Raw genomic sequence first — 25749 nt, 5'->3', positions numbered from 1 at the left:
AAGAACAGAGCTGGTTGCTATCACAGACCAAATTTCACTTAGCATGTCTCTAGGACTAGAAATTCTGTCATAAAATCAGACTATGTCAGCATAAGACTTTTAAGACTGTTGACAAGTCTAATAGCCCAGCTTCATAAATAGACCAAGAGATGCCCATAACTAAGGTGCATGCATGGCATGATTCATGTGGCTCTATACCTCAGCTTAAGGCTTTATTTAACAAAACATCCAAAGATTTGTTCCAAAGGGAGAGTACTTCTGTGTCTGAAGACCATTTTGGCTTTAAAGCCTCCCCAGTTTCAGTGACTTGACAAATAAACTGAGAGTACTCAGTAGATGAGCTTGGTTTAGATTCTGCTGGTGCTTTGGGTAAGGCTTTGTTGGAAGAGAATGGGATTATCTCATTAGTATTTCTGAACAGAAACTTGTACTGACATATCTAGACTAGAATGCTAATTATGCCCAAACTTCTTTCCTTAGCTTGGCTTATTAGGATGAGGAGTATGTTCTTTGGTGCAGATGAATTTTAATTTCTCTTCAACCTCTCTGTTCACCGGAGCTATGCCTGCAAATGGCCAGCAAAGCTGTTCATTGCTTTTGAGTCTGAAAGGAAGAAGCCTGAAGCTATATTTGTTCTTAGTGTCAGTACAAAGGCATGTCACTGCAGTGCTTTTTTGTGACTAGGCTAAAGGCAGCTGTCTAAGCGTTGCAGTCTTGCTAGTTTTGACTAATAAAACCCTGTATTTTGGCAGATTGGAGTTAAACATGGTGTTATTTATCTGATCACGAAGTATGGATATATTCACATGTATGACTTGGAGTCTGGAGTGTGCATCTACATGAACCGTATTAGTGCCGATACTATCTTTGTCACAGCTCCTCACGAACCTACCTCAGGCATTATTGGTGTGAACAAAAAAGGACAGGTAACAAATCCACCTAGATGTTTCTGAGTCTTCTAAAGTTCAAATGGAATGTAAACAAACCTCATGAGTGACTTGATGCAACAAATGTCACAGAAGGGAGCAAGTGACTATTTGATTAATCAGTTTTTTATCTCTTGTAGTACTGAACTAACTAGGAGAAAAACTTGGTTTTTTAGTAATCTACTCCTTCACTGATGAGCTGCGTAGCTGTTTTGTTGTTGCATTTCATAGTGGTTGTGGAAAGGACAGTACTCCTCAATACGCCTCTTGTCCTTTCAGGTGCTTTCTGTATGTGTTGAGGAAGACAACATAGTGAACTATGCTACCAATGTTCTCCAGAATCCTGACTTGGGACTGCGAATGGCTATACGTAGTAACCTAGCTGGGGCAGAGGAATTATTTGCCAGAAAGTTTAACACACTGTTTGCTCAAGGGAACTATGCAGATGCTGCTAAAGTAGCTGCATCTGCACCAAAGGTAGGTAACTCCAAAGGTAAAGTTTAGAAATCATGGAAATTTGCCTAAGATTAGTGGATTGCTTAGCTCACTTGCATTTCAGAGCTTGACATTCAAAACATAAATGCAATGTTAGTTCTCTGCAGTTTGGTAGGGGTTCTGACTAATACGTTTTCCTGTATCCCGCAAAGGAGTAGCTGCTATCCATTTCTAACCAGACTGGACTTTGTGGCCACTGACTTCTTGCTAGAAAGTTTGATGGTCTCTATCCTGAAGGTTTAACAGTAGATGCTTCAGTTTATCCTTAAGACTTCCTTTTTTTTACAAATGCTATTTAGTCTTCACTAATTAAACATTGCTTCTCTCTCTTGTGCCTGTTCAGGGAATTCTGCGTACCAGTGATACAATTAGGAAGTTCCAGAGTGTACCAGCTCAGCCTGGGCAGGCCTCTCCCCTGCTCCAGTACTTTGGAATATTGCTTGACCAGGGGCAGCTGAACAAGTTTGAGTCTCTGGAGCTCTGTCGCCCTGTCCTGCAGCAGGGCCGCAAACAGCTTCTGGAGAAGTGGCTGAAGGAAGACAAGGTAGGCTCGATCATGACACCAGCCTCTTTCTGTGGCCTTGTGAGTGTGAACAATACTTTTGTTGATGCTACATCTCTGAATTCTTCTGCTTGACAAAATACCACTTCTGACTTCAGCTGGAGTGCTCAGAGGAGCTGGGAGACTTGGTGAAGACGGCAGACCCAACCCTTGCACTCAGCGTCTACCTTCGAGCTAATGTGCCAAACAAAGTGATTCAGTGCTTTGCTGAAACTGGTCAATTCCAGAAAATTGTGCTGTATGCTAAGAAGGTAAATCTTTTATCACAAATTGCAGGCTCTGTTATTTGTTTAATGTATCCGTTGTGCAAATCGTAGTGTATTAGTACAGCCTAACAAGTCTGCAAAAAATCCAGAATTTTATGAAGTATTAATTTAATGGACTGACTTAAGCTTGTTCTAGAGAATAAAGATAAGATACTTCCTAAATTCCTCAAACTTTATTTTGTAATCCATAAAAAAAGAAAAATTGTCCACGTTTAAGTTTAGGGCTTGATAAATAGGGCTTTAGGACTGTTGAAAAATTTGTTCCAGGCAGTTTTCTTACATAGCCGAGGAATTGCCCTGGCACAAGTTCAGTTACTAAGTAGGTGAATACTGAACTTCTGTGTCAACAGATAAGAAATGTTTTTGTCTGAGAAACGCTGTGAGATGGGGGATGGGCACTGCAAGCTCACAGCTGTTTGTAGTCCCTATGCTAAAGAATCTGAAGGCTCAACGGAGGTGTGACGTTTCCTAAATACACATGACTGTTTCTGAAATCTTCAGGTTGGCTATACCCCAGACTGGATCTTCCTACTGAGAAGTGTGATGAGAGTCAGTCCAGAACAAGGGCTGCAGTTCTCTCAGATGCTGGTTCAGGATGAGGAGCCACTGGCTAATATTAACCAGGTAAGTCCTACAACAAGAGTCCTGGTCTCTCACTAGACAGAGGGAATAGCCTACTACCATTCTGGGGACTGGGTAAGGCTGGTTCATATCTCTTGTCATCTTGATTAGAGGAGTGACTAAATAGTCTAGTCAAGTTTGGTTATCATTGAGTTCTTTGGAGGCAAGTGTGTTCTCAAGTTCTTGTGGAAACTTTCTGGTTTATTCATAGTAAACCTGCCACAATCTTTGTCTAAGCAACAGAGTGTTACTATCCTACTGTTGGCTTTAATGGAGCATACATCTCCCCATGCAGAGAATTTATGGGAGGATGAACAGATAAACCTAAGTTCAGTTCTGGCTGCCATTGGCCACTTCTTGTTAAATGAATGGAGAAATAAGGGAACATTTTGCATTATTAAATAACTAGAGCTACATGGAAAAAATCTTGGCTTTTCTTCTAGCAGCTATCCCAACAAGAGAGAAGGGATGAGCTTTGCATGCTGTGTTAGAACTAAATAAGAGGGGGTGGTAAAGTCTGGCATAATAGCTCAGAGTAATGCACTTCTTCCGTTCTAGAGAAAAAGGAAATGTGAAACTTGTCTCTACTACTATGATAGTAATACTATGGAAACACGGGAATGCAGCATGCTAGGTGCTGTGATAGCCTGTTGTCTCACTTTGAGACAAGTTAGAATTTCGGCATAAAGTGGAGAATAGGGGATACAGTATCACAATATCACCCCAGGAAACCTGTCTGGTCAGGCTTTTTGTATGCACAGAAAAAGGTGCATGTGTACCTTTTGTACATATAGGCCCCTCTTCTCTAACTTGACCAATCTCAACAGATTGTGGATGTGTTCATGGAGCACAGTCTTCTGCAGCAGTGCACATCCTTTTTGTTGGATGCCCTGAAAAACAACCGCCCTGCAGAAGGCCACCTTCAGACCCGTCTCCTGGAAATGAATTTGATTCATGCCCCGCAGGTACAACCCAGTTCCTTCAAAAAGGGAGAGACAGTACTGGACTTGTACAGGAATAGGATGTCTGATATTGTTATCTCTAAGTCGTTTAGTAACATGAAAGTCTACTCAGTCACTGCTGTGACTTCTCAATAACTTGTAGGCTAAGCTGCTGTGATTCTCTTGACAGTCTGAATATGAAATGTGACTTCCTAGGTTGCAGATGCCATTCTCGGGAACCAAATGTTTACACACTATGATCGTGCTCATGTTGCCCAGCTGTGTGAAAAGGCAGGCTTGCTCCAGAGAGCTTTGGAACACTACACAGATCTCTATGATATTAAACGTGCAGTTGTTCATACTCACCTCCTGAATCCTGAGGTAAGTGTTGTTCAGAGTAAGAAAGTGATGTGAAGAGTCTTTAGCACTTCTGCAGCTGCCATAAGATGGATTGTAGGTACTGAAGTAGCACAGGTAGCTGTGATTCAAGAACATTTGTCCAGTTAACAATTAAATTGTAATCTGTACTTTCAGTGGCTTAAATCTGACCTCAGTTTCCCAGGTGTGCATTTCAAATACTATTTCCAAACTGCACTTTTGTAATTGTAAATTTACAATTAGTGAGTGTTTCTTTATGTCTTTGTTCTTAGTTCATGGAAGACTTCTCTCTAGTAGCTGGGGTAGAAACTGTCTTGTTGCCACATCTTAGAAATCAGTCAAATCCTGTATGAGTTACTGAGTAAAATTTCTGTCTCTTTGCAGTGGCTTGTGAACTTCTTTGGCTCTCTCTCAGTTGAAGACTCTGTGGAGTGTTTGCGTGCCATGCTGTCAGCCAACATTAGGCAAAACCTACAACTCTGTGTGCAAGTTGCTTCTAAATACCATGAACAGCTTGGCACCCAGTCTCTTGTGGAGCTTTTTGAATCTTTCAAAAGCTATGAAGGTATAGTATTAGAGGGAAGCAGCTTCCTTGGAAGCACTGACTGATTGAAGCTAATAGTAAGGATTGTAGTTTTTATGGGAGAGGTACTTGTGACATGGCTGGATCTTAGGGTACATTTATGAAAGTGAGCTCACTATGGTGAGTTTTAGGGGTAGTTTCATTCTAGATAGTTTCTTAACTCTCTTGAGTAAAGATCAGAAAGAAAGATGAAACCTGAGAGAAGTTTCTGATTCTCCCTGCAGTTGAATGAAAGCTATTCTCAGCAAGGCTGAACTAAGTCACAAGCTGAAGCCCATACAACCTTGACTTGCTTCACTTCTAACAATGTTAAACACATGTGACTCTTTCCAGGACTGTTCTATTTCTTGGGTTCCATTGTAAACTTTAGCCAGGATCCAGATGTTCATTTCAAGTACATCCAGGCAGCTTGCAAGACTGGTCAGATAAAGGAAGTGGAAAGAATCTGCCGTGAAAGTAACTGCTATAACCCAGAACGAGTGAAGAACTTTTTGAAGGTAAATATTCTGCCCAGGGGATTGAAGGGTTTTCTGTATATTTTGCTTAGCAGCAGAACTACAGCTTTCTAATGGAAGGAAACAGCAAGAAGGTTTAGTTGGCATGGCTCTGAATAATCTTTTGTTGCTTTTTTCTCTTTCGCACAAAATACAGGAGGCGAAGCTCACAGATCAGCTTCCTCTGATCATTGTCTGCGATCGGTTTGACTTTGTTCATGACCTGGTGCTCTATTTGTATCGCAATAATCTGCAGAAGTATATTGAGATCTATGTACAGAAGGTAAGGACTGCTCTTTACTTCATTTTAAGGTATTAGTTAGCAGACTACAGCATCATCGTTGTCTCTTTTTTTGCTCACTGTCCCAGTGCAGAGGCTCTTCATTAGGCCTTCTGTCTATCACAAAAACATTATTCCTGGAATGTATGTACAAATGTTAGTTACTCAAAGTTCTCTGCTCTGAAGCATAATTGAAACTGTTAACTAGATCTTCCCCATGTGGAAGACTGAGGGTGCATTATTAGTAATGCTAATAACTAATTTTAATGATGGTGCCTTATTCTAGGTGAATCCTAGCCGTATACCAGCAGTGGTTGGAGGGCTTCTTGATGTAGATTGTTCTGAAGATGTCATCAAGAACTTAATCATGGTGGTTAGAGGGCAGTTCTCCACTGATGAGCTGGTGGCTGAAGTGGAAAAGAGAAATCGGTAATGAAAATGCATCTGTAGGCACCGGTGTTGGGCTTCCCTGACCCTGCTATACACAAATTGAACTGCATGCAGTTTTGCATGATAAAGCACTAATATTGTTTTGTGTTTCTTTATAGAAAAGCAGTTCGAATTTGCTAGCTGGTCTTTTGATTGTTTGGGTTGTGTCGGAATGCCTGACAGCACTGCGTGATGTATAATACGGCTTTTGAGCACTCCCATACAGCCAGCCATGGGATGTGCCTTTGGAGTAAATTTGGATCAAACTGTCTTGACAGTCTAGCTGCAGGCACACAGCAGCTTCTGTAATTAGTTTCTAACTACCTGTTAAATGAACAAATGGCTTTAAGCATGATTTGCCAGCTAATACAACAGGACTTGAGGGATTGTAAGACTAGGGGTATCTGCAACCTTCCTGGATGTTAAACTGCCAATCTGGCTTCTGCTCATTTAAGACTCATTAGAAAAGAACTGACTGGTCTGTGTTTGCTTTTAAGTTTGATCAGCAGTCTTGCTTGAAGGGAAGGCCTGAGTGGTAGGTGTCAGACTGACTTATAAACCTAAAATGTTTGCTTCTTCAAAGGCTTAAGTTGCTGTTGCCATGGCTTGAATCAAGGATTCATGAAGGCTGTGAAGAACCTGCAACTCACAATGCTTTGGCCAAAATCTACATTGACAGTAATAATAATCCAGAGCGTTTCCTTCGTGAGAATCCTTACTATGACAGCCGTGTAGTTGGCAAATACTGTGAAAAGAGAGATCCTCATCTGGCCTGCGTTGCTTATGAGAGGGGGCAGTGTGATCTGGAACTCATAAAGGTTAGCAAAACTGCGTTTATAAACATGCGTAAAAGAACTGCTTGCTGCCTGAAGTGGAAGCCTGTCTGGCTGTTAGTCTAACACTTGCAGAATCCTGTCTTGCAGTCACACTCAGGAGTTGAGGCAGGTGGGATTCTTCTGTGTGGAGACAGTAATTTTTATGCTGATGAGAAGAATTTATGCTATATATCCAAACTGGATTTGTATAACTGGAGCTTTGAAGTACCATCCATGTCTTTCATCCACTGATTCTGCTTGAAATTCATTTGTTTATTAGGCCCAGGTAATGAATATGCCTACCATTAAAGCTTTGTTAATTTGATTTTTTTTTGAGCCTTGAAGACTCAACAGGAGGAACAGGCTGTCCTCTAGCCTGACCCTACAGTGAAAGAAAAGTTTCACTGAAACTAAAACAGGACTTGTAACTTGCCTTTGTTGTGATTGACCCATAGACTTGCTCCAGTACTTAGGCAGAAATGAGGAAAATAAATATTGACAGTCTTAACTACAAGGACTTAACTCCAGTAGCATTCCTCTCCTATCTTTAAGCCTGTTGTTCTTAGAACATCCCTCAGAATTTTAAGGGCAAGTGAAATTCTCAGGGTTCTCAAACACTTTCTAGTCTCAATCTAGTCTAGAAAACCAGAGGTTAATGTCAGATGAAGCCAAGAGTGCTTATGGCTGCTGATAAAAACTTTCTCCTCCTGCCTGCGCTTCCATACTGGTATATGCAGAGAACCTCAGCTGTGAGCATTAGAGTAGTAGTGTAATCCAGGCTTGCTACTGAAAGTGGATGACTTTCTGGCTTGAAGTGATTAAGTTTTAAGTAATAGTTCCAGTGTAGCTATTAAAAAAGAGCGGGCTACATTTGTCTCCTTTATTTCAGGATATGAAAGTGGCTTTGAGTTATTGTTTGCTAGGAGTCTGCTGGGATAAACTTTACCATTCTAGTTAAGCATTAAAGCCTGTCTGTACCAGTTTCTTCCCAGAACTGATGTTCTGAGAAAGTGTTTCTGGTTATGGAGAAAGGATCTTCCTGTAAGAATTATTCTCAAGACATTGTTGTCTCCTAGAAGAAGGGTCAGCTCCTGCAACTGATAAATGTAAAGCATAAAGCAAAATTGTGCTGCTACTGATTTGCTTACAGCACAGTAATTGAGCTTCCATCGGCTTATTTGGATACTAGCAATGGGAACTGTTACTACAAGATGACTTAGGCCTTCAGATTTCTACTCTTCTGGCTGGAAGTTGAAGCTAGTGGTATGAATAGGATCCTGACTTGTAACTCTCCCATGGTGCACTTCTATAAGGAATTTCACATTTATTCTGTACCCTTAACACCTTAACAAGAGAATCCAAGCCACTTGCTATTCTGAACACTCATAAATGCTTGAAAAGCTAATGACACCAAATACATAACCTACTTCTAGCTTTAAACACCTGCACCACTCCTCAGTTCACTACTTAGCACTGCCCAGGCAAGTGGCTCCCTTTTCTAGATTTAAAACTTAAATTCTTCAGGCTTCTGCAGGTCTTCACTTCAACCAGAGGCAAATAGTTACTATGAAGGCACAGTCAGTGTTTGTGTGTTGGGCAAAACCAAGAGAAGCTATAGGAATTCTGCTGCAGACCTTCTCCATGAGCCTTCCAGATCAGAGGTTGGGTAAGAACTTGTCTGTGGCATTCAGCACTGGTCAGAAATTAGTTCTAGTCAGTCTTCTAGACTGTCTAGTTCACAGCTAGCTAAACCTGTCTTGTGGTACTGACCCTTAACAACAATGCTGATATTTGTGACTTCTCCTTCAGGTGTGCAATGAGAACTCCCTGTTTAAGAGCGAGGCTCGCTATCTGGTGCGCAGGAAGGACCCTGAGCTCTGGGCAAATGTACTGGAAGAAAACAACCCCTTCAGGCGGCAGCTTATTGATCAGGTACTGCAAAAAGGTTGGACTTCAGTGTGTGGAGACCTCAGGATGTCTCAGAAACGTTATGGAGCATTAAAGTAGCATTCTTCCCCCGCAAGGTCCTTTAAAGCCCCATCTCATCATATAGAAGTTCATAAGAATTGGAGTGGCAGGTATTAATTCTGACCTTCATGGTCAGAGGATTTAGCTACCAGTAAGATTTCTTTTTCTGTCCTGGAGAATGACCTTCCTCTAGTGAATTTGTTTTCCACACAGATGTAAGATGTGACTTTACTTCTCTGTAAAATACAGCTAATAGCTGTCTCTTGCTGTCTGTCAAAATACTCTCAAAATTCTAAAGCTTTAATTTGTAGTTCACTAGACAAATAACTTAACAAATGGACAAATAGTGAATTTGAGGAAAACACTTAATAGTTTCCTGCCTTTGAATCTAGGTTGTCCAAACGGCTTTATCAGAGACACAGGATCCAGAGGAAGTTTCTGTAACTGTGAAAGCCTTCATGACTGCTGATCTGCCAAATGAACTGATAGAGTTATTGGAAAAAATTGTCTTGGATAATTCTGTGTTCAGTGAACACAGGTAAGAGGAGGGCTTTATTCTCAAGTTTAGCCTCTGCAGTGCCTTTGTTTAGGTTGTGAATGATCTAGGTTTTCATGGGCCTCTTGGTTGCAAGACCTAAGCACTCTTCAGTGTTTATAAGTTGAAAAGCTAGAATTTAGAGTGCTTTGTGCTTGAAGAGCAGAGCTAGTTCACACTGTGCAATTTGCACTGATGTGTTGAGAGCAGAGAACAATAATATTGGTAAGCAATTTCTTTTTGAAGGTAAATGTCAGTGGTTCTCAATCTGGGGATGAAATGTTGTTTCTAGTGACAATAAGTGGGTTTATTTTTTCACATGTACAATCCATGTCACTTAAGCAGGTGTTGCTGTGCACTGCTTATAGCCTATGCCTTCTGTTAACCAAAGGAATCTCCAGAATCTGCTGATCCTGACTGCCATTAAGGCTGACCGCACCCGAGTGATGGAATACATCAATCGGCTGGATAACTATGATGCCCCAGATATTGCAAACATTGCCATCAGTAATGAGCTATATGAGGAAGCCTTTGCTATATTCAGAAAATTCGATGTCAATACTTCAGCAATTCAGGTGAGGTGTGGTTCCTGCATGATGGTGTAGAATACTTCCCTGGACAGAAATGGCTGTTCCTAGGAGCAGTTAGCTTCATATTGGTACCCAGAGCAGTGTATACACTTGAAGAAGGAGTTCTGTTAGAAGGGACAGCATTACAAACTTCAAATTTTAACTTGGAACTTCAATTTCAAACAGGTGCTGATTGAGCACATTGGCAACTTAGACCGTGCTTATGAATTTGCAGAGAGGTGTAATGAACCAGCAGTGTGGAGCCAGCTGGCCAGAGCACAGCTCCAGAAGGACTTGGTGAAGGAAGCCATTGACTCCTATATAAAGGCAGATGATCCATCTGCCTACATGGAAGTCGTTCAGGCAGCTAATAGAAATGGTAAGGCAAAGCATCTTCAGCTTCAGATTGCTTGCATATGAGCTAGGTTATTGCATTTACATTGAGCAGCAGGGACTATTGAGACTTACAAATTCTGTTTCATAGGAAATGGGAACACTTGGTACATGGAATGGATGAGTCAATGTTAAGTGAGATTCTGGTCAACAAGGTTGTCTGTTTTGCTACACCAAACATAGACCACTTTGTGGAGATAATTTGGACCATTATCTAAAATAGCACTAAGTATAATGTATTTATTTAGCTTTATGTGGCAGAATTGCTTGCCAGTTGGATTGCAGAAGAGTAGCAAGAAGTCCATTCCTACCTGACGGTTACTTGGTGTTGGCAGGGAATTCCATAACTCAAGTGCTTACTATCGTGGTAGAGGAGAGCCTTGAGCCTGCTAGTGAAAACTGTCCCTACGGTGGGCAAGGTAAACAATACAGAATGACTAAACACAGGATCTTACATCTCTCTGCTCTCTTCCAGATAATTGGGAGGACCTAGTCAAGTTTTTACAGATGGCCAGGAAGAAGGCTAGAGAGTCTTACGTAGAGACAGAACTTATTTTTGCTTTGGCAAAAACTAATCGTCTGTCAGAACTGGAGGAGTTTATTAGTGGCCCTAATAATGCCCATATACAACAGGTATGTCTTGATCCAGTTTGCAAGTGTAACTTGTTGCTTAGCTGACCCCTCATTCTTGCTGCTACGCTTGTTTACCTTGGACTGCTCATTCAGGTTGGTGATCGCTGTTACGAAGAGGGCATGTATGAAGCAGCAAAACTTCTCTATAACAACGTCTCCAACTTTGCTCGCCTGGCTTCTACCTTGGTGCACCTTGGGGAGTATCAGGCTGCAGTGGACAGTGGCCGCAAAGCCAATAGCACCAGGACTTGGAAGGAGGTAACTTAAACTTTTAGTAGATTTTAATTCTAGAACAAGTATTGTGGAAATGCCTATTTGAAACTGTTAGTAAACCTCAAATTTGGTAAAGGTTTGTCCTGTTAACTATTTGCTGACTGTCTTGACAGGTCTGCTTCGCCTGTGTGGATGGAAAAGAATTCCGCTTGGCACAGATCTGTGGCTTACACATAGTCATCCATGCTGATGAACTTGAGGAGTTGATCAGTTACTATCAGGTAACTTAATATTCAAGAAGACTTGCACTGCATACTTGTATCTGCTAATAAAGTGGTCACAGAAAAAAAACATACCCTGGGAGCTAATACTTAAACTCATTTCTCCTCTATCTTCATTTCTTAGTGGACACATGCATTTTTTCTGTAGTAAATAGAGGTAATAGTTTCCATTGTGCCTTCTTTTGTAATTCTCTTGCCTCGTTGGAATCAAAAATCTAAGCACTTTCAATGGAGAGGAAATCAAAGCATGTTGTATTTAGGTAAATATGTATTTTAGCAAGCTTTATTAATCCTTATTTTCCTAACATCCAGGATCGTGGCTACTTTGAAGAACTGATTGCCCTTTTGGAAGCTGCTTTGGGCCTAGAGCGTGCTCACATGGGAATGTTTACTGAACTTGCCATCTTATACTCCAAATTCAAGCCTCAGAAAATGAGGGAACATCTGGAGCTTTTCTGGTCTAGAGTTAATATTCCAAAGGTATGCAGTAAAGTAGCTGCAAGTGAAGGTGGGAAGCTGCCAGTGAATCAAACCTGGTGCATTTTTTTGTTTGTTTTATTAGGTGCTCAGAGCTGCAGAACAGGCTCATCTCTGGGCAGAACTTGTATTCCTCTATGACAAGTACGAGGAGTATGACAATGCAATAATTACTATGATGAATCATCCCACTGATGCCTGGAAAGAAGGCCAGTTTAAAGACATAATTGCCAAGGTAAGTAACTTGGTAACTGAAGCAAAATGCTGACAGCAACTTTCAAGACAGAAATGCACAACGGAGTTGCTGTTTAGAAAACAGTTTGCTTAAGCTGCTACTCAGTTTTTTACTGTACTTAAAACAACTTCAGTTTAGCACAAAGAATTAATCTGATCTTACACTCTTTCTTTTCTGCTGTGCAGCACATTCTGTTGAGTGGCAGCAGCTAACACAGAATGTTTTCAGAGGCTGTGCAGGGTCATAGGTCACAAGCAAGAGGCCTAACCTCCTTAACACCTTTGAGCTGACTGCTGTTTTAGTCTGAGGCTGTAACTGTTCTTCAAAGATTTCTGCATATGTTTCCAGCTGTTTCACTGTCAGAAATGGGGTGAGCAGTCCCATGAGTACAGCAGAGAATAGTGAATTGAGAAATAGTCTAAATAAGATTTAAGACTGAGTACTCTTACTGCTCTTGGGGGTTTCAAGGAAACAATTTAAAGACTTCTTAAGGCTACAGTCTTCACTGGCTTCAGAAGTTGAGAAATGGTTGTATTAACTGTAGAGGGCTGCCTGTGCCAGACCGCTTCAGTGAATGGATTAGAATTGGTTTGTAGTGTCCTGATAGCCTGTGATTTCACTGTCCAGAAGAAGATGGTACAAGAAGCAGTCAGCAGATTGAGTAAGAATTCTGCATAAGTGTAAGACTTCTGACCTCTAGAAGGAAACTGAAGCTGGTTTTTAGTAGGAGTCACATAAACTTTGTCCTGAGTTAAGTGGTCCGAACTAAGCGCCTTAATCTTACTTCTGTTTGAAGTACTAACTAGTGTCTGATCATGCAGGTGGCCAATGTGGAGCTGTACTACAAAGCCTTACAGTTCTACTTAGACTACAAACCTCTGCTGATCAATGATCTCCTGCTTGTATTATCTCCACGACTGGATCACACCAGGACAGTCAATTTTTTCTCAAAGGTGAGTTTGGGAGAGCATAGGTCAACAAAAGTCCTATTGCTCAAGTTAAGTTACTCCAGGCTCTGGCTGGAAGACAGAGTTAACATCTGTTGGGTAGCTTTGCCTCCAGTATAAAGGACCAAGAAGCAGCCCAGTCCTGGCTTGATACAGGAAATGCAGGAAGAGTTGTGTAACTGGCCTTGGAGACTGTTTTATTTTACTCCTGGCAGTACAAGATACCTTGTCTTAAAGATTTTAACAATAAGCACAAACTCTCATAATAACAAATGGGAACCTGTTTCAGGAGAATGCAGTGTCAGGGTTGCTATGCTTAATCTTGTATTGGAAACATCTTCTTTCCAGGTTAATCAGCTACTTCTAGTAAAGCCTTATCTGCGTTCAGTCCAGAACCACAACAACAAAGGAGTTAACGAAGCTCTAAACAACCTTTTAACAGAAGAGGAAGATTTTCAGGTGAGCCCCAGAAAACAGATTGCTAAGCCTTGAGGGATGGTCCTCTGACAAAAAAGCTGCTGACACAGTAATGTCCTTGAGTAGAAGATAACCCTTCTCCAATGCAACAGAGAGAGGGCGTGCAGTCAGGCCCTTAGCAGGCAGGAGTCTTGAGACATCAATGATTTGCAAAAAAGCAGGTGCCACAGATGTTTTTCTCAGAACAGACCCCACAAAGGTCAGTATCAGGTGTGTATTTAGTGGGCAGCACTTCAGCGAATAAATTTGCTTCTGGCCCCATTGGCTGCTATTTGAAGACATGCTTTGTCTCTTAATGGTAACTAGTTGTTCTGTCTGCAGCCGGTATGACCAAGTTAACATCTTGCTTTGTTAGAAAATATCCTTTGGAGAGGTGCATGAAACACTTAGGTAAATAAGGTGTAGCCATAGTATCAACATCCAGCCAGCAGAACTGAAACACTTGGCCACTATGCTTAGCTGCTTCTCTGCTCCTCACCTACTGCCATCTGGAAACATGCAACAACTGTCTCCCAAACAGGGTTTGAGAGCTTCCATTGACGCTTATGACAACTTTGATAACATAACGTTGGCTCAGCGTCTGGAAAAGCACGAACTAATTGAATTTAGGCGTATTGCAGCGTACTTGTACAAGGGTAACAACCGCTGGAAACAGAGTGTGGAGCTGTGCAAGAAAGACCGTCTGTATAAGGTGAGTTAATGACACTGCATAAATCTCCTGCATACTGAATGTTTGTTAGTTTCAAATCTGGAGTTTTAATTAGGAGTCCTTCACTTGAAGAAAAGACTCTTCAAGCAGAAGTGGTTGCAGTTTTAAATGCATGTCTTAAATCTAGTTTCATAATGTTGTCCTGTGTCTGGGGAATCTCAATCAGTGGCATCTGTACATGTATCAGTATGGAACCTTCTCCATAGAACTCAAGTCACAGGCTCTTGTAAGGGTACAGATGAAATGTGATTATGCTGGTATGCTCTTCAAGACTGTAGTGAGTCCTTACAGGCCACTTTGTGCAACAGTCTGTAGGAAACCTGTTGGATGATGTTAATAAAGTATCTGGCTTGCCTCAGAGTTGTTATGTGTAGTATCTTGCCTCCTACAGAGCATGCCTGGTGTTGTTATAACTTCATGATATGTCAAATACCCGGCTTATCTAGCTAGGAATAATGTGGATGTAAGATGTAGAGCAAGATGTTGACAGGCAAGGGTCCAGCTTAACTGTTGTTCTTTTCTGTAGGATGCTATGCAGTATGCTGCAGAGTCCAAAGATGCAGAGCTGGCTGAGAAGCTGCTCCAATGGTTCTTGGAAGAAGGGAAGCAGGAGTGCTTTGCAGCCTGCCTTTTCACATGCTATGACTTGCTGCACCCAGATGTAGTCCTTGAGTTGGCATGGAGACATAACATCATGGACTTTGCAATGCCTTATTTCATCCAAGTGATGAGAGAATACCTTACCAAAGTGAGTATTGCATAGGCTAAAAAGCTAAGACTACGGTCTGTTGTATGATTAGCATCATGTAAACCAGAGCTCTTTGCATACATTTGGAATATTACCATTCCTCACAGAGGAAGTCTTCTTGAAGTTCTGTAGGTTTCATCACTCCAGGCTAGCTAGCAAAGTTTATGAATAGATGCCTTGGCACTTGTAGAGGTCTGGTTAAACTTCTGCTTTTAGCAGTAGACATAAGCAATTGTGCTTCTCACAGCAGCACTGTAGCTGATGAAATGAAAACTTGGTGAGGACAACACATATATCCCTTTTATCTTTGTGTAACTATGAAAGTAAAGTCCCCTTATTTCCTAGAGTAAAAAGAGCATAGGGTTTTTGAGTGACTAGTAGTGCACATTTTTCCTATATCAGCCATAGGAGTAATTGCTGAAGGTGTGTGGTTTTTTTAAATGGAAAACAGAACTTTAGATGCATAGTCTGGTTGTACAATACTGATACCAAGAGCTGGTCCTCAGCTGAGGGAAGAGAGATTCTGATTGTGTGTGGTCCTGAAATGCTTGTCTCAAACGGCTCTAATACACCAAGCTAAGGTTCTGCCTTGGAAGGCTGTGGGATTGCATAGGACATCACAGTAAAGAACTTCATTAAAATGAGCAATGTAAAAGTGACTGCTTCAGGTTGCTTCTAATAAGTCATGTTAAGTATTCCCCTCTGAATTTTTTTTGCAGGTTGATGGACTGTTCTATAAGGTGACACTCTGATTTCAAACTTTCTGTGTTCATTTGTGTCCCTTAATATCCTAGGTTTCTTTTACAGGAATCTAGGTGTAGCTTCTGCCAGAAGAGCAGTGTAATCTAGCTCTAACTCATTTCCTGTTCACTTTCTAATGCTAAAAGGATAACTATTCACAAGCAACTTGAAAATCCAACCAGGCTCTTCTCCTCTTCATGGGAAACAAAAACAAGTGCTTGAGGAGGGCTTTACTTTTGAGCTCCTTTTCACTGTATTAGACATTTTGTGGCATAGAGGAGACTATTCATAATGAAAAGCAGTTGCCATGTAACAGGATGTGTTCCAAGGACAAATTGCGCTGTAAATTACTGGAGTGTGCAATAATTCAGGCATCCTGGTGAGTTTGAATGGTGCCATGAAGCTTCTGTAAACTTCTTGCCTGTTGGTATGATGATGGTACTTGCACAGATCTTAAATATCTCCTTGTATTTCACTCAAGAGAAACTTGCCACAGTTCACCTGAACTCTTCCATGTGAGGTTTAGGTCTAAAATCATTTCTTTTAAACTGCTGGTTGGATTTACAAGTAATCATGTGTACTAAATATGGGATAACTTGTCAAAAGGAAAATCTGCATGGTGACAGTGGTTTACAGTGAAACTAATTTAGTCTGTTGAATTAACTGCAAAACATGGAATTGGAGAATGGGCTTTATAAATGTGGTATGTCTAAAATCGTCATGTAACTAACTTCAAAAACACAAAAGAATAGACTACTTTCAGTGGGGTGTGTACATCTTCCAGAACTTACCTGTCTTTTCTGCATAAAAAAAATGTTAAAGCACAGAATATCCTCTGTCCCAAAAGGGGTCGGGCACGCGGAGTATAATGACACTCGCCCGGAAACTTTCTGAACCAGTTCTAGGCAGCAGAGCAGATGTGATGAGGCGTTCCCAGAGCCGCTCATCCCTTGCGGGGGGTGGCTGCTCTCGGCATTCCTGCTGTTTGCCAGCTGAGGGCAGCACTGCGCTGCTGGCCAGAGCCACTGTAGGGCAGCACCGGGGAAAGGCAACCCCGAGAGAGCTGAGTCCGGGCAGAAATAGAGCAGGACAGGTAGCTGGAATTGGATAGCTGTCAGTTGCTTTGATCCATAGTCATTTGGATAGCGTTTTTAACGCCAATATTTAGTGTTATGCTGGAGAGCTTAGCTGACAGAAGTACTGTTGCTCTTCCAGTTGCTTTCCATACCCACAATCAAAGTTGTGTTTAGGGCTCCTGCATTACTGTAGCACTTCCACAAATCTGTTTAGCATTAACAGAGCTTTATGTGGCACAGCACTGAGATCTGTATAAAGCTGATGCTACTAGACCGCTTCCCATGATGGTTCTAGAGTTTCCCCTAGAAGAGGTCTCTGTGAGTACCACTATGGTTAAAACAGTACCTGGCAGCCAGCTTAGGCTGTAGTCCTAGATGAGCTCAAACGTCATGGGCCTGGAATATTTGCAAATGTCTGTGAGGTGTCACTGAACGGGAGAGGAATTACAGGTTAATAGGTACATGTAGGTTAGGCCCATTTGAGATGATGGTCACTCTATTGGATTTGAGTTGTGGGTCATAGTTAGTAGTGACTAGGGCCCAAAAAATGCTTCCTTTGAAGGTAATGAGTACCTCATCTGCATTTGAGAGCTGCTGTTTATTGCAATACACCTAAAAGAATTGGGAAGTCAGTTTTACAACAAAGTGGTGGGAATAGGCAGACTTTGGTAGTCTCCAACTTGGACTAAAAAGGAGCACTTGTTAGCTGAAGTACCAGGCATGAAAAGCTTCACACAATGGTGCAATTCCTAGACAAGGCCTTCATAAATCTCCTGTTCACTTCAATGTAGGTGGATAAACTTGATGCTTCTGAAAGCCTAAGAAAAGAAGAGGAACAAGTAACTGAACCCACTCCAATAGTATTTGGTAGGTTTTAATTGATTACTTGTTGTTACTCTTTGTGGAGGCAGCTTACATGGTCATGTTGGATCCAAGAAAAATGCTTTCAACTAGATAGTAATTGAAATGGTTGTCTCTGCTCAATGAACTGCATAAGTTGTTGAAGTGACATCTCACTCTTACAGTATTTCTGCTCTTCAGATTAAAGTATTGCTCCCCTTACATGGCTCAGATCTCTACTTTAGGAATCATGTTTCAGTATGGTAATAGGACAGGGGATACCAGGGTGTTGCCAACCCCAGGAATAACTTACAGAGCGTGAAAATTCCTCTTCTTATTCTTGTCTGAGGAATGTGTCTGCTTTCTGCTCTTCCAAGTAGAAAGGCAGACTGGTTTTCTAGCTCACGCATTTTAAGACATGTGCAGCCAAAACACCATGGCTGTCTTCAAGTGTGATACTATTTTAGAAGCCCTTCTGAAGAGGCATTCAAGCACCTAGAAGTGGCTGGTAAGGGAAGGATGTGACTGGTTCACTGTCTGATATAAATGTTAACCTGAATTTAACAGATGCATGAGGCATGTGTGGTCCTAGTGATGAAAACAAATTTGTCAAGGTGTGTTCAGACCTTTTGCAGCACCCTCCAGACTATGAGACCTAACAGACCTAACTATTTGCTTGAATTGCTGTATTCTTTAGATCTGACCATGCATGGGTTAAATAATACCAGTTTGGCTTTCAGCATGGTCTCTTCAAAACAAGCCATGTTCGTTATGTCCTCAAGATCAATTGATACTCATCTTCCCTCTGAGTCCTGCCTTGCTCTTTGTAGCTTCCTGGTAGCAAGAGCAGATGCATGGGTGCCCACTCCATGGCACATGCTGGGAATAGTGTGACTTGCTGGTGTGTGCTTGCACAGGGGCTGATTTTTAGCTAAATCCTAATAGTCCTATCACACAGTACAGCTAGCATTAGGGAAGCTTGGGATCTTAAACTAACTTTCTTTTTGTCTCATGCTTTTCTAGGCCAGCAGTTGATGTTAACAGCAGGCCCCAGTGCAGTACCTCCCCAGGCAAACTTCCCATATGGATACACAGCACCAGGATTCACCCAGCCGCCTGTTTATGGTTTCAATATGTAACTAGCTCTCTGACAGACCTTCACTGTCTCTGTTCTCTTCCTTCCCGTCCCTTTTTAACTTCTCCAAGAAGTGTACAAGGCACAGATGACCTTCTGTTGGCTGAACACACTTGCTGCCCAGCTCAGTGAGGAGACTTCAGCAGGATGCCTGTTACTGTTATTTATTGATTATTGTCCGGTTACATTTCAACCTCTGAAAGGCAGCTTTTGTTAATGACATTGTGAGACTCTTGTCTGAAGTTAAGGCACTATTTCACTAACTCATATAGCAATAACTACTTGAGGCCAGGGGGAAGAGAGCAAAATTTTCTTTCTTTTGAAAAGCCCATTGAAGGCAGCTGGGAAATTGCCTGGCACCAAGTTGTTAAAGCTTTAGCTGAAGCTATGGAAGTAGCAGGATTGTTAACAATTCAGTGAAACATCTCTTCAGTAATGAATTGTTAAAAGCTTGTGTACATCTGACCACCCCATTTTATTTGCATTCTTAGGTGCAAAAGAAAATGGGCTTTTCTAATATTTGTGCTCTGAATGTTTAGAGGAATATTGGGAAAGTTTCCTTTTCTGGACAGTAATGCTGTTGGAGTTCAATGCTGTTGGGGTTCAATACTGTTGGGGTCTGTTCTCTGTTTTCTGGAGTAGATCTGAGACTTGAAGAAAATAAATCTTCTCATGCCAGAGAGCAAACACTTCCCAGGTCCTTTTTGTTTAACAAGAAGAGAGCATGTTACTTATTGACGTTAAATGGTACTAAAACAAACCTCAGCTGTGTGTGGCAAGAGAACATAGGAGTGTGCATGGGCTGCCAAAGCACTGGAGATGCAAGAGCACAGCGTCAGGGTTGGGGAGGGGGACACACTGCTACTGTATTGAGGCAGTAGGGAGGGCCATAATCCTGACTTTTTATTTGCACCTTTAACTGATTCTGGCATTGGCTTCCTGCCACACCGTGTTCTGACCCTGTCTGGTGGGCAGAGTCAGCACCACCTGCGTGACCAGGGTGCACTGACTCAGTTCTGCTATGCTGCAGTAGGATCAACAGCGTGTCCATCACCCACCTCTTCCTTTGAGAATGCCAACAGGGATGTATCATTACTTTGTGCCACTTCAAATACATGTATCATTAACGTTTTATGTACTTAGATAACAATGTATAATTTATGGTTATGAATCTTGTGCTAATCTTGAATATTATAAAAGTCCAATTATAAATGTAAAACTGCAGTATCCACCGTGTGGTTCTAGTCTTACTATCTTGGGTATGGGGACTGGCTGGTAGTAATACACTGCCACTCCTAGCATCAGGTTTCTTAATCTGACAACTGAGGATGCCAGGCAGGAAAAGGGAGACTTGTGCCAAGGCACGTAACAGGGAAGGCCTAGTAAATAATTTAAAGGGAGTTGTGGTCACTTCACCAGACACATGAGCACACGCTGTCACGTGGGGAGGGTGTGCTGCAGGAGACAGTCACATGTTCTTACGCTTTCATTCACTGGGCTGGGAGAGCTTCAGTCCCATGTGGAGGGAGGTGCTGCAATGAGAGAGTGTCTTCTCTGTTGAGGTACATCAGTATAGCAGTGGTTTTGGTAAGCTGCACCTTTTCATACTGAGTCCCACTTGGAACAGGGCAAAACACCTTTAAATGCAAACTAGTGGAGATTGTCAGGGTTCTGGAATCAGTAAGAGCAGACTGTGCTTTGACACAGTTCTAATGAGTGTGTTTTCTTCTTGGTCACCACACTATGACAGCAGTGGCAAAGGGATGCAGTTCCTTCTGATGGATGCCAGAATGCCCAAGTGTTGCTGTAACATACTGACCTCAACTTTGTACTGGTCAGCATTCAAGGCTCAGCTTGAAATGCTGAGCAGCTAATGAGTTCAGGTAAATCTCCACTCTGTCCGGACTTACTCATTGCAGGAATTAGCCAGGTAGCTTGCCATTTTCCAGGAAAATAGTACTTCTGTTTTGTAACCAGTTCCTTGTCAGTTGAAATAAATTGGGGTACATCAGCTGGAACTGAAGACCAACTCTAGTATTAGTATGACTGTAGGACTTTCCATCCTGGCAACTTATAAATGGGCTCTGACTTCATAGCAGCAAGTGCAAGCTGATGGTGAAACACAGTGAAGTGCTAGATCAAATACTGGAACAGCTCCTGACTGTAGAGAACTGATCAAATACTGGAACAGCTCCTGACTGTAGAGAATTGAAGGTAGCCTGGGGATCCTTAATAGCCTCAGTCTAGAAATCTAATTACAGGAGTGACTGAGTTCTCAAGGAAAGCAAAGCTGCCAGCTCTGATCAGCGGTCTTGCTTTAGTTGGTCTCCTGGTATTTAAGCTCTTGCTGAGTAAAATGGCTTTTATAAATTATGTGATCTTGCATTCAAAACAGACTCCCTGCCAATACAGTGCAGGTGTACCTAAAATGTGGAACAAACTCTTGTGTACCAAGGTTCTTCACTGCTTCTCTGAAACTGAAGTCATTCACAGCAGGAAATAATAACCCCTCTTTCAGGTGAAGAATTTACTTCATTTCATGAATTTGTAATGTACAAGTTTTTGAAAACTTGGATAAGATTTTTTTGCAGAGAATCTGCTTTAAAACTAAGCTTCTATTAATTCCCACCCCAGGGACACAGGACTGGTGCTGTCCTGTAGAATAATGTGTTCATGCAGAACCTGCTGCAGTGTGCAGCATTTGGAGACCAACTTCCAGGCTTATGTCAGAGGGTAACTTGCTTGAGACTACACATGGGCTTTTAAAGCCTCATGCTTTCCCTGTGAGAAACAGAGTATGGATCTCCTCCTGTGTAATGGCTCTTGCTATTTGTCAGACTTAGGGGAATCTCCCCTGGTCTGTCAGACTTTGGGCACATACAGATCTGGCATCAGAGAAGACAAGCAATTCACAAGGTGAATTCAGGAGGAATGCATCGCTGGGGTAAGTCCTGTTTCTTATTTCATATAATGGTGTGGTGTTTTATGAGACTCCATTTCCCTGCCCCCCTTTTTAGGACTCTATCATTAAATGGTAGTGTAGAAGAAGGAAATGATCTGAAGTAACTTAGCTCTTTAAAGAATAGATTCCAGGCATATGAAGTCTGTTGAAGTTTGTGCAAATAATGGGCACGATACGGTAAAGACAGTAGTAACTGCAGGGTCAAAAATCTAATTCTGATTTAATAGTCTTTTAGCAGCTGCAGTGCTGAGTGCTGGCACTTAGAGCACAACATGGATCCCTAATTGGGCTGTGGGAAACAAGGAACAGTTTTTTTTCCCCCTAGCAAATCCAGCAGCAGTTACTCAGACGCCTAAGAAATTTCCTTGGTTTTTTGAACACTAAAACTGACAAACAAACCTTGTCAGATGCCCACTTAAATGAGTGTGAGTAACTTTAGTACTTTGGCAAAGCTGACTGTCAACTGCTTGTAATGAATGCTTATGCTTGGATGTGTGATATCCTAATTGGCAGGCTAGGACTTGGCCTCTGAGAAATTCCTAGTGAGACTGAATCAGCATGACAGTTTTTCAATCTGCTGGAAAAAAAATGAGGTGAGAACTCTTGCAAATCTTGGGACAGGTAGCACTGGATGTGCCAGGTTCTTGTAACAAGCAGTTTATCAAGTGTATGTATTACCTTATGACAGTGTTATTTCTCATCTGTAAAGCTTCTTGCAGTCTTCCTGGGTCCCTTCTGTTCTGTAATGGTTTGGCTTTGCACTTGGTTCCAAGCCGACTGTATTTCCTTTTTTGCTTTACAGAATACCCCAAGACCGCTTCAATCTCATTTGTTTCCAGATAAGGACATAAGGCTGAAAAATGCTTGAGGACACCAGTGCTTTGTGACAGTCGTGTGTAATCAGGTTGTGATTTGCCAAGTTAATGGGCCTTGCTATAGCAACCTGCAGGTGCACCAGTCCAGTTTAATGGATCTGGGGTCATTATTGTGCACCATCTCCTACTTCAGCAGGTGTCTGGCCTCCAGAGAGTTTGTCGCTAATCTAGCTTTCTCATTCTCCAATACTGTTCATTTTCTATGGGCACCTTTCCAAATGTAATGACAGATCCTGACTCATGTTGTACTAATAAAACACTGCAAAATTCTTAGCATAGGTATGTATTTCAGTTTGTCTGGAGCCTTTGCAATCGTTCAAAAAGGCAACAACATCCATCTGTTTTCTTCCAAGCTAATATAAAGTTGACAGCTTTTAAGCTTAAGATGAATTTGAAACACAGTCAGTTAAGTCCTGTTTTTTATATGTCAGAATTTAAAAATCCTGAGTCAGGTTCTGAGCTTATTCAGTTCTGCATTTCCTGTGTGGTTCAATGACTCAAGATTTTTTTTTTTTTTGCCGTTTTTATAATCAAGATTATAAAATGTGTTTGCCTAAAAATCTCCATTTCTTCTTTCCCCCCAGTGGTTATGAAAGGAAAGGATTACAAAGTCTTCTGGTATGTTGTTTTCCACAGCACTAAGTTCTCCAATATTATGCAGAGCACAAATTCCCCAAGTACTGGTTATCCAGATGGGGAGCTAGGAGTGAGTTTGGGTGGGAAACGGTGCTTAATAAATCTAAATCTTTGAATTGCTCTCCTCTTGTAAGGTACTTTTTTTTTTCCACTTAGGGGGTGGGGAAATGGCCTCATCAACTGGTGATAGAGTTTGTCAGCTGGAGTTGCTTTGTTGAGTAACACATCGTGCTGTGAGGGATTCACGACTATGGCCAAGTAGCAGAATGGTAATGGTACACGGACTCTGTACATGGTACACGGACTTCACTCTCTCCTGAGATGAGTCAGGCCCACGCAGATGTGATCGTAACAGGGATTTCTGTGGTGCTCATGAGAGGCTCAGTCCTGGTAATCCCAGTGAATAATCTTGAGCAGCAACAGGAGCTTCTTCTGCATGTGTGCTCAAGTGGGAATCGTGTTCGTTGTTTGGAATAGCATCATCTTTCTTATAGTCACAGTAGCTCTTGTCTTGATAGACAACCTGAGAGAAAGAGTTTTCTTATTTTATCATAAGACTGCAAGTGATTGGGGATTAATAATGCATGAAAAGGTTTGTAGTAGTTGATGAGTTGTAAAAATTGTGAAAATACATCTGTTAATTTACAGAAATGAAAAGGTTCTCTGATCCCAGGATATATAAGAAGTTATGAGCCCCATACTGACCGCTCATGGTCTCTGAAACCATGGTGTGCTGTCTAGTGCCAATTAAATAAAAGTAATAATAATCATTTTAGGGAGGGGCAAGGCAGGAATAAGTTGAAACTAAGTGTTGTCATGTAAGTATGTGCTTCCGAGGCTCCAGAAAACCCTGTTTGTGTTTGAAAAAATAAATTGTGGAAGTTGCTTTCATTTTCAGTAGCTCTCTTTAATTCTGATTATTGGGGCCTGGAGAGGTGCCATGAGGCACACAGGCTGCAGTAGCACCTGACTACGTATTTCACAATTCTTGTGTCTTTGTATGCCAGCAGAAACAAGCACCAGCCACCAGCAAGGGAAATGAGTTGAGATTGTCAGAGGGTTGTTTCCATGAGAATTCCTGAAGCAAGAGAAGTAACATAGTGGGTTTGATGTTGTGTCTGTAACAGTAGTTGCTCTTCTATGCTTTGACCATGCATTTCTTCTGACCCTGTAAGCCTGGTCAAGTATTTACTTTCACATAAGTAATGGGATTTAAAACATCCTTTAGCAGCCCCTGGTGTTTCAGGGATTGTTTATCTTGCTCCACTGTTTCTCCTTCAGGCTTTCTGCTGACACGAGGTGTTAGCAGCTTCTTGGAGGTCAAGTCCTTGCAGAAGATGGCTTGCAATCTGCATGTGATTAAATATGAATAATCCTTTCCCTGTTCAGCAAGGTAAGCACTGCTGTGAATCCCATTGAGGCTGATGCGAATTAAGCGTGTGGTGTGGTATTTTCTTGGACAGGATGCACTTGTGCACAGGCCTTGATGATTGGGGAATCTGTAAGAGCCAGTGTTTGTTGTGAAGGTAATCAGGCCCTCACAGCACAGGGTGTAAGTGTCTGCAGGCAGATGTAAAAGCCATGATAATTTGATGGAAAGGTATGAGGAGTTGCAGAGGTTAATCAGAAATCCAAACGCGTTTGTTTGCCACGTTTGAAAGAATTTATCTAATCTTTACCATTCTAATAACGCTAACCTGAACACGAGTAGCTGCTCTGCATTTGTGACTGGGACTACGACGGTTTCTTCCTTCCCTTCACATGTTAATTCCTCCCCCTCCTTTACTTCCCTGTGTTGGGGGGGGGGCCTTAGACTTGGCATGAGACCACTCTGTGCCTATTTTAACTCTGTTGTGAAACCACGTACAGTTCTGATCTCACCTGGGGGCGAGTTCTGCAATGCAAGTATGTTTGCTTTTAACCCTGGCAGAATAAAGGTGCTTCAGTTTCCCAAAGGGTTTTTCTGCTGGTGGTTCAGCCACAAAGCCAGGGCTGTGTAGCTGCGGAGTGAGCTTTTGGATGGGGCTGGCAGCTGCTGGATCACTGGGTCTCGTTAAGCAAAATCCACGTCACAAGGCACACAGAGAGCAAGTCTGGACAGGAGTATGTTTTATACATAGCTGGCAGTGACTTCCTCCACAAAATGTTCACTCTTTTGAGTAATGTGGCTGCTCCAGGGGTAAGGGAGACCACAGTTCAGGAGAACATCTCCAGTGTTCCCTGGTTTCTGCGAAATCCCGGATGGAAATTAAAACAGTGTTGGTTTCTTTCCCTGCATCCTGTAAATCCAGCTTTTGGACGTAAACTAGAGCAGGGCGGTCTTCCTCTGCAGATAAAGCAAAACCACATCCTGGTGCAATTTGCACAGCCCAAATATTGAGGAGCAATAGCCAATACACCCACTCCCCCCAAAACAAAAATCAAAAACCAAACCAGAACAAACAAACAAACAAAACCCAACAACAACAAAAGCACCAACCAACTCTGGCTAAGCTCGGAGTGTCATTGC

General features: G+C 41.9%; 1 protein-coding gene across 3 annotated transcripts in view; it reads left to right on the top strand.

Annotated features, from left to right (window-relative positions):
- Positions 1-19994, top strand: part of CLTCL1 (clathrin heavy chain like 1) — a 33216-nt gene extending 13222 nt beyond the window's left edge. For 2 of the 3 annotated variants that reach the window (XM_066200178.1, XM_066200180.1), the window contains 28 exons: positions 753-926; positions 1206-1403; positions 1765-1965; positions 2082-2234; positions 2751-2873; positions 3698-3835; positions 4028-4192; positions 4574-4754; positions 5106-5269; positions 5424-5549; positions 5833-5975; positions 6559-6793; positions 8600-8722; positions 9151-9296; positions 9685-9868; positions 10049-10241; positions 10731-10888; positions 10982-11146; positions 11275-11382; positions 11695-11862; positions 11945-12094; positions 12916-13047; positions 13390-13500; positions 14039-14209; positions 14754-14975; positions 15695-15715; positions 17584-17659; positions 18656-19994. In XM_066200178.1, the coding sequence (XP_066056275.1) occupies positions 753-926; positions 1206-1403; positions 1765-1965; positions 2082-2234; positions 2751-2873; positions 3698-3835; positions 4028-4192; positions 4574-4754; positions 5106-5269; positions 5424-5549; positions 5833-5975; positions 6559-6793; positions 8600-8722; positions 9151-9296; positions 9685-9868; positions 10049-10241; positions 10731-10888; positions 10982-11146; positions 11275-11382; positions 11695-11862; positions 11945-12094; positions 12916-13047; positions 13390-13500; positions 14039-14209; positions 14754-14975; positions 15695-15715; positions 17584-17659; positions 18656-18771 (4245 nt within the window). In that variant the 3' untranslated portion in view covers positions 18772-19994. The remainder of the gene's footprint in view (positions 1-752; positions 927-1205; positions 1404-1764; positions 1966-2081; positions 2235-2750; positions 2874-3697; positions 3836-4027; positions 4193-4573; positions 4755-5105; positions 5270-5423; positions 5550-5832; positions 5976-6558; positions 6794-8599; positions 8723-9150; positions 9297-9684; positions 9869-10048; positions 10242-10730; positions 10889-10981; positions 11147-11274; positions 11383-11694; positions 11863-11944; positions 12095-12915; positions 13048-13389; positions 13501-14038; positions 14210-14753; positions 14976-15694; positions 15716-17583; positions 17660-18655) is intronic. The other variant, XM_066200179.1, reaches the window with a different exon arrangement.
- The last annotated feature ends 5755 nt before the right edge of the window (positions 19995-25749 follow it).

The sequence above is a fragment of the Chamaea fasciata genome, unplaced genomic scaffold (genome assembly GCF_029207755.1).
Source record: "Chamaea fasciata isolate MVZ Bird 193981 ecotype frontalis unplaced genomic scaffold, bChaFas1.0.hap1 SCAF_18, whole genome shotgun sequence".
Lineage (NCBI taxonomy): Eukaryota > Metazoa > Chordata > Aves > Passeriformes > Sylviidae > Chamaea > Chamaea fasciata.
This window is presented reverse-complemented; position numbering and strand designations above follow the sequence as displayed.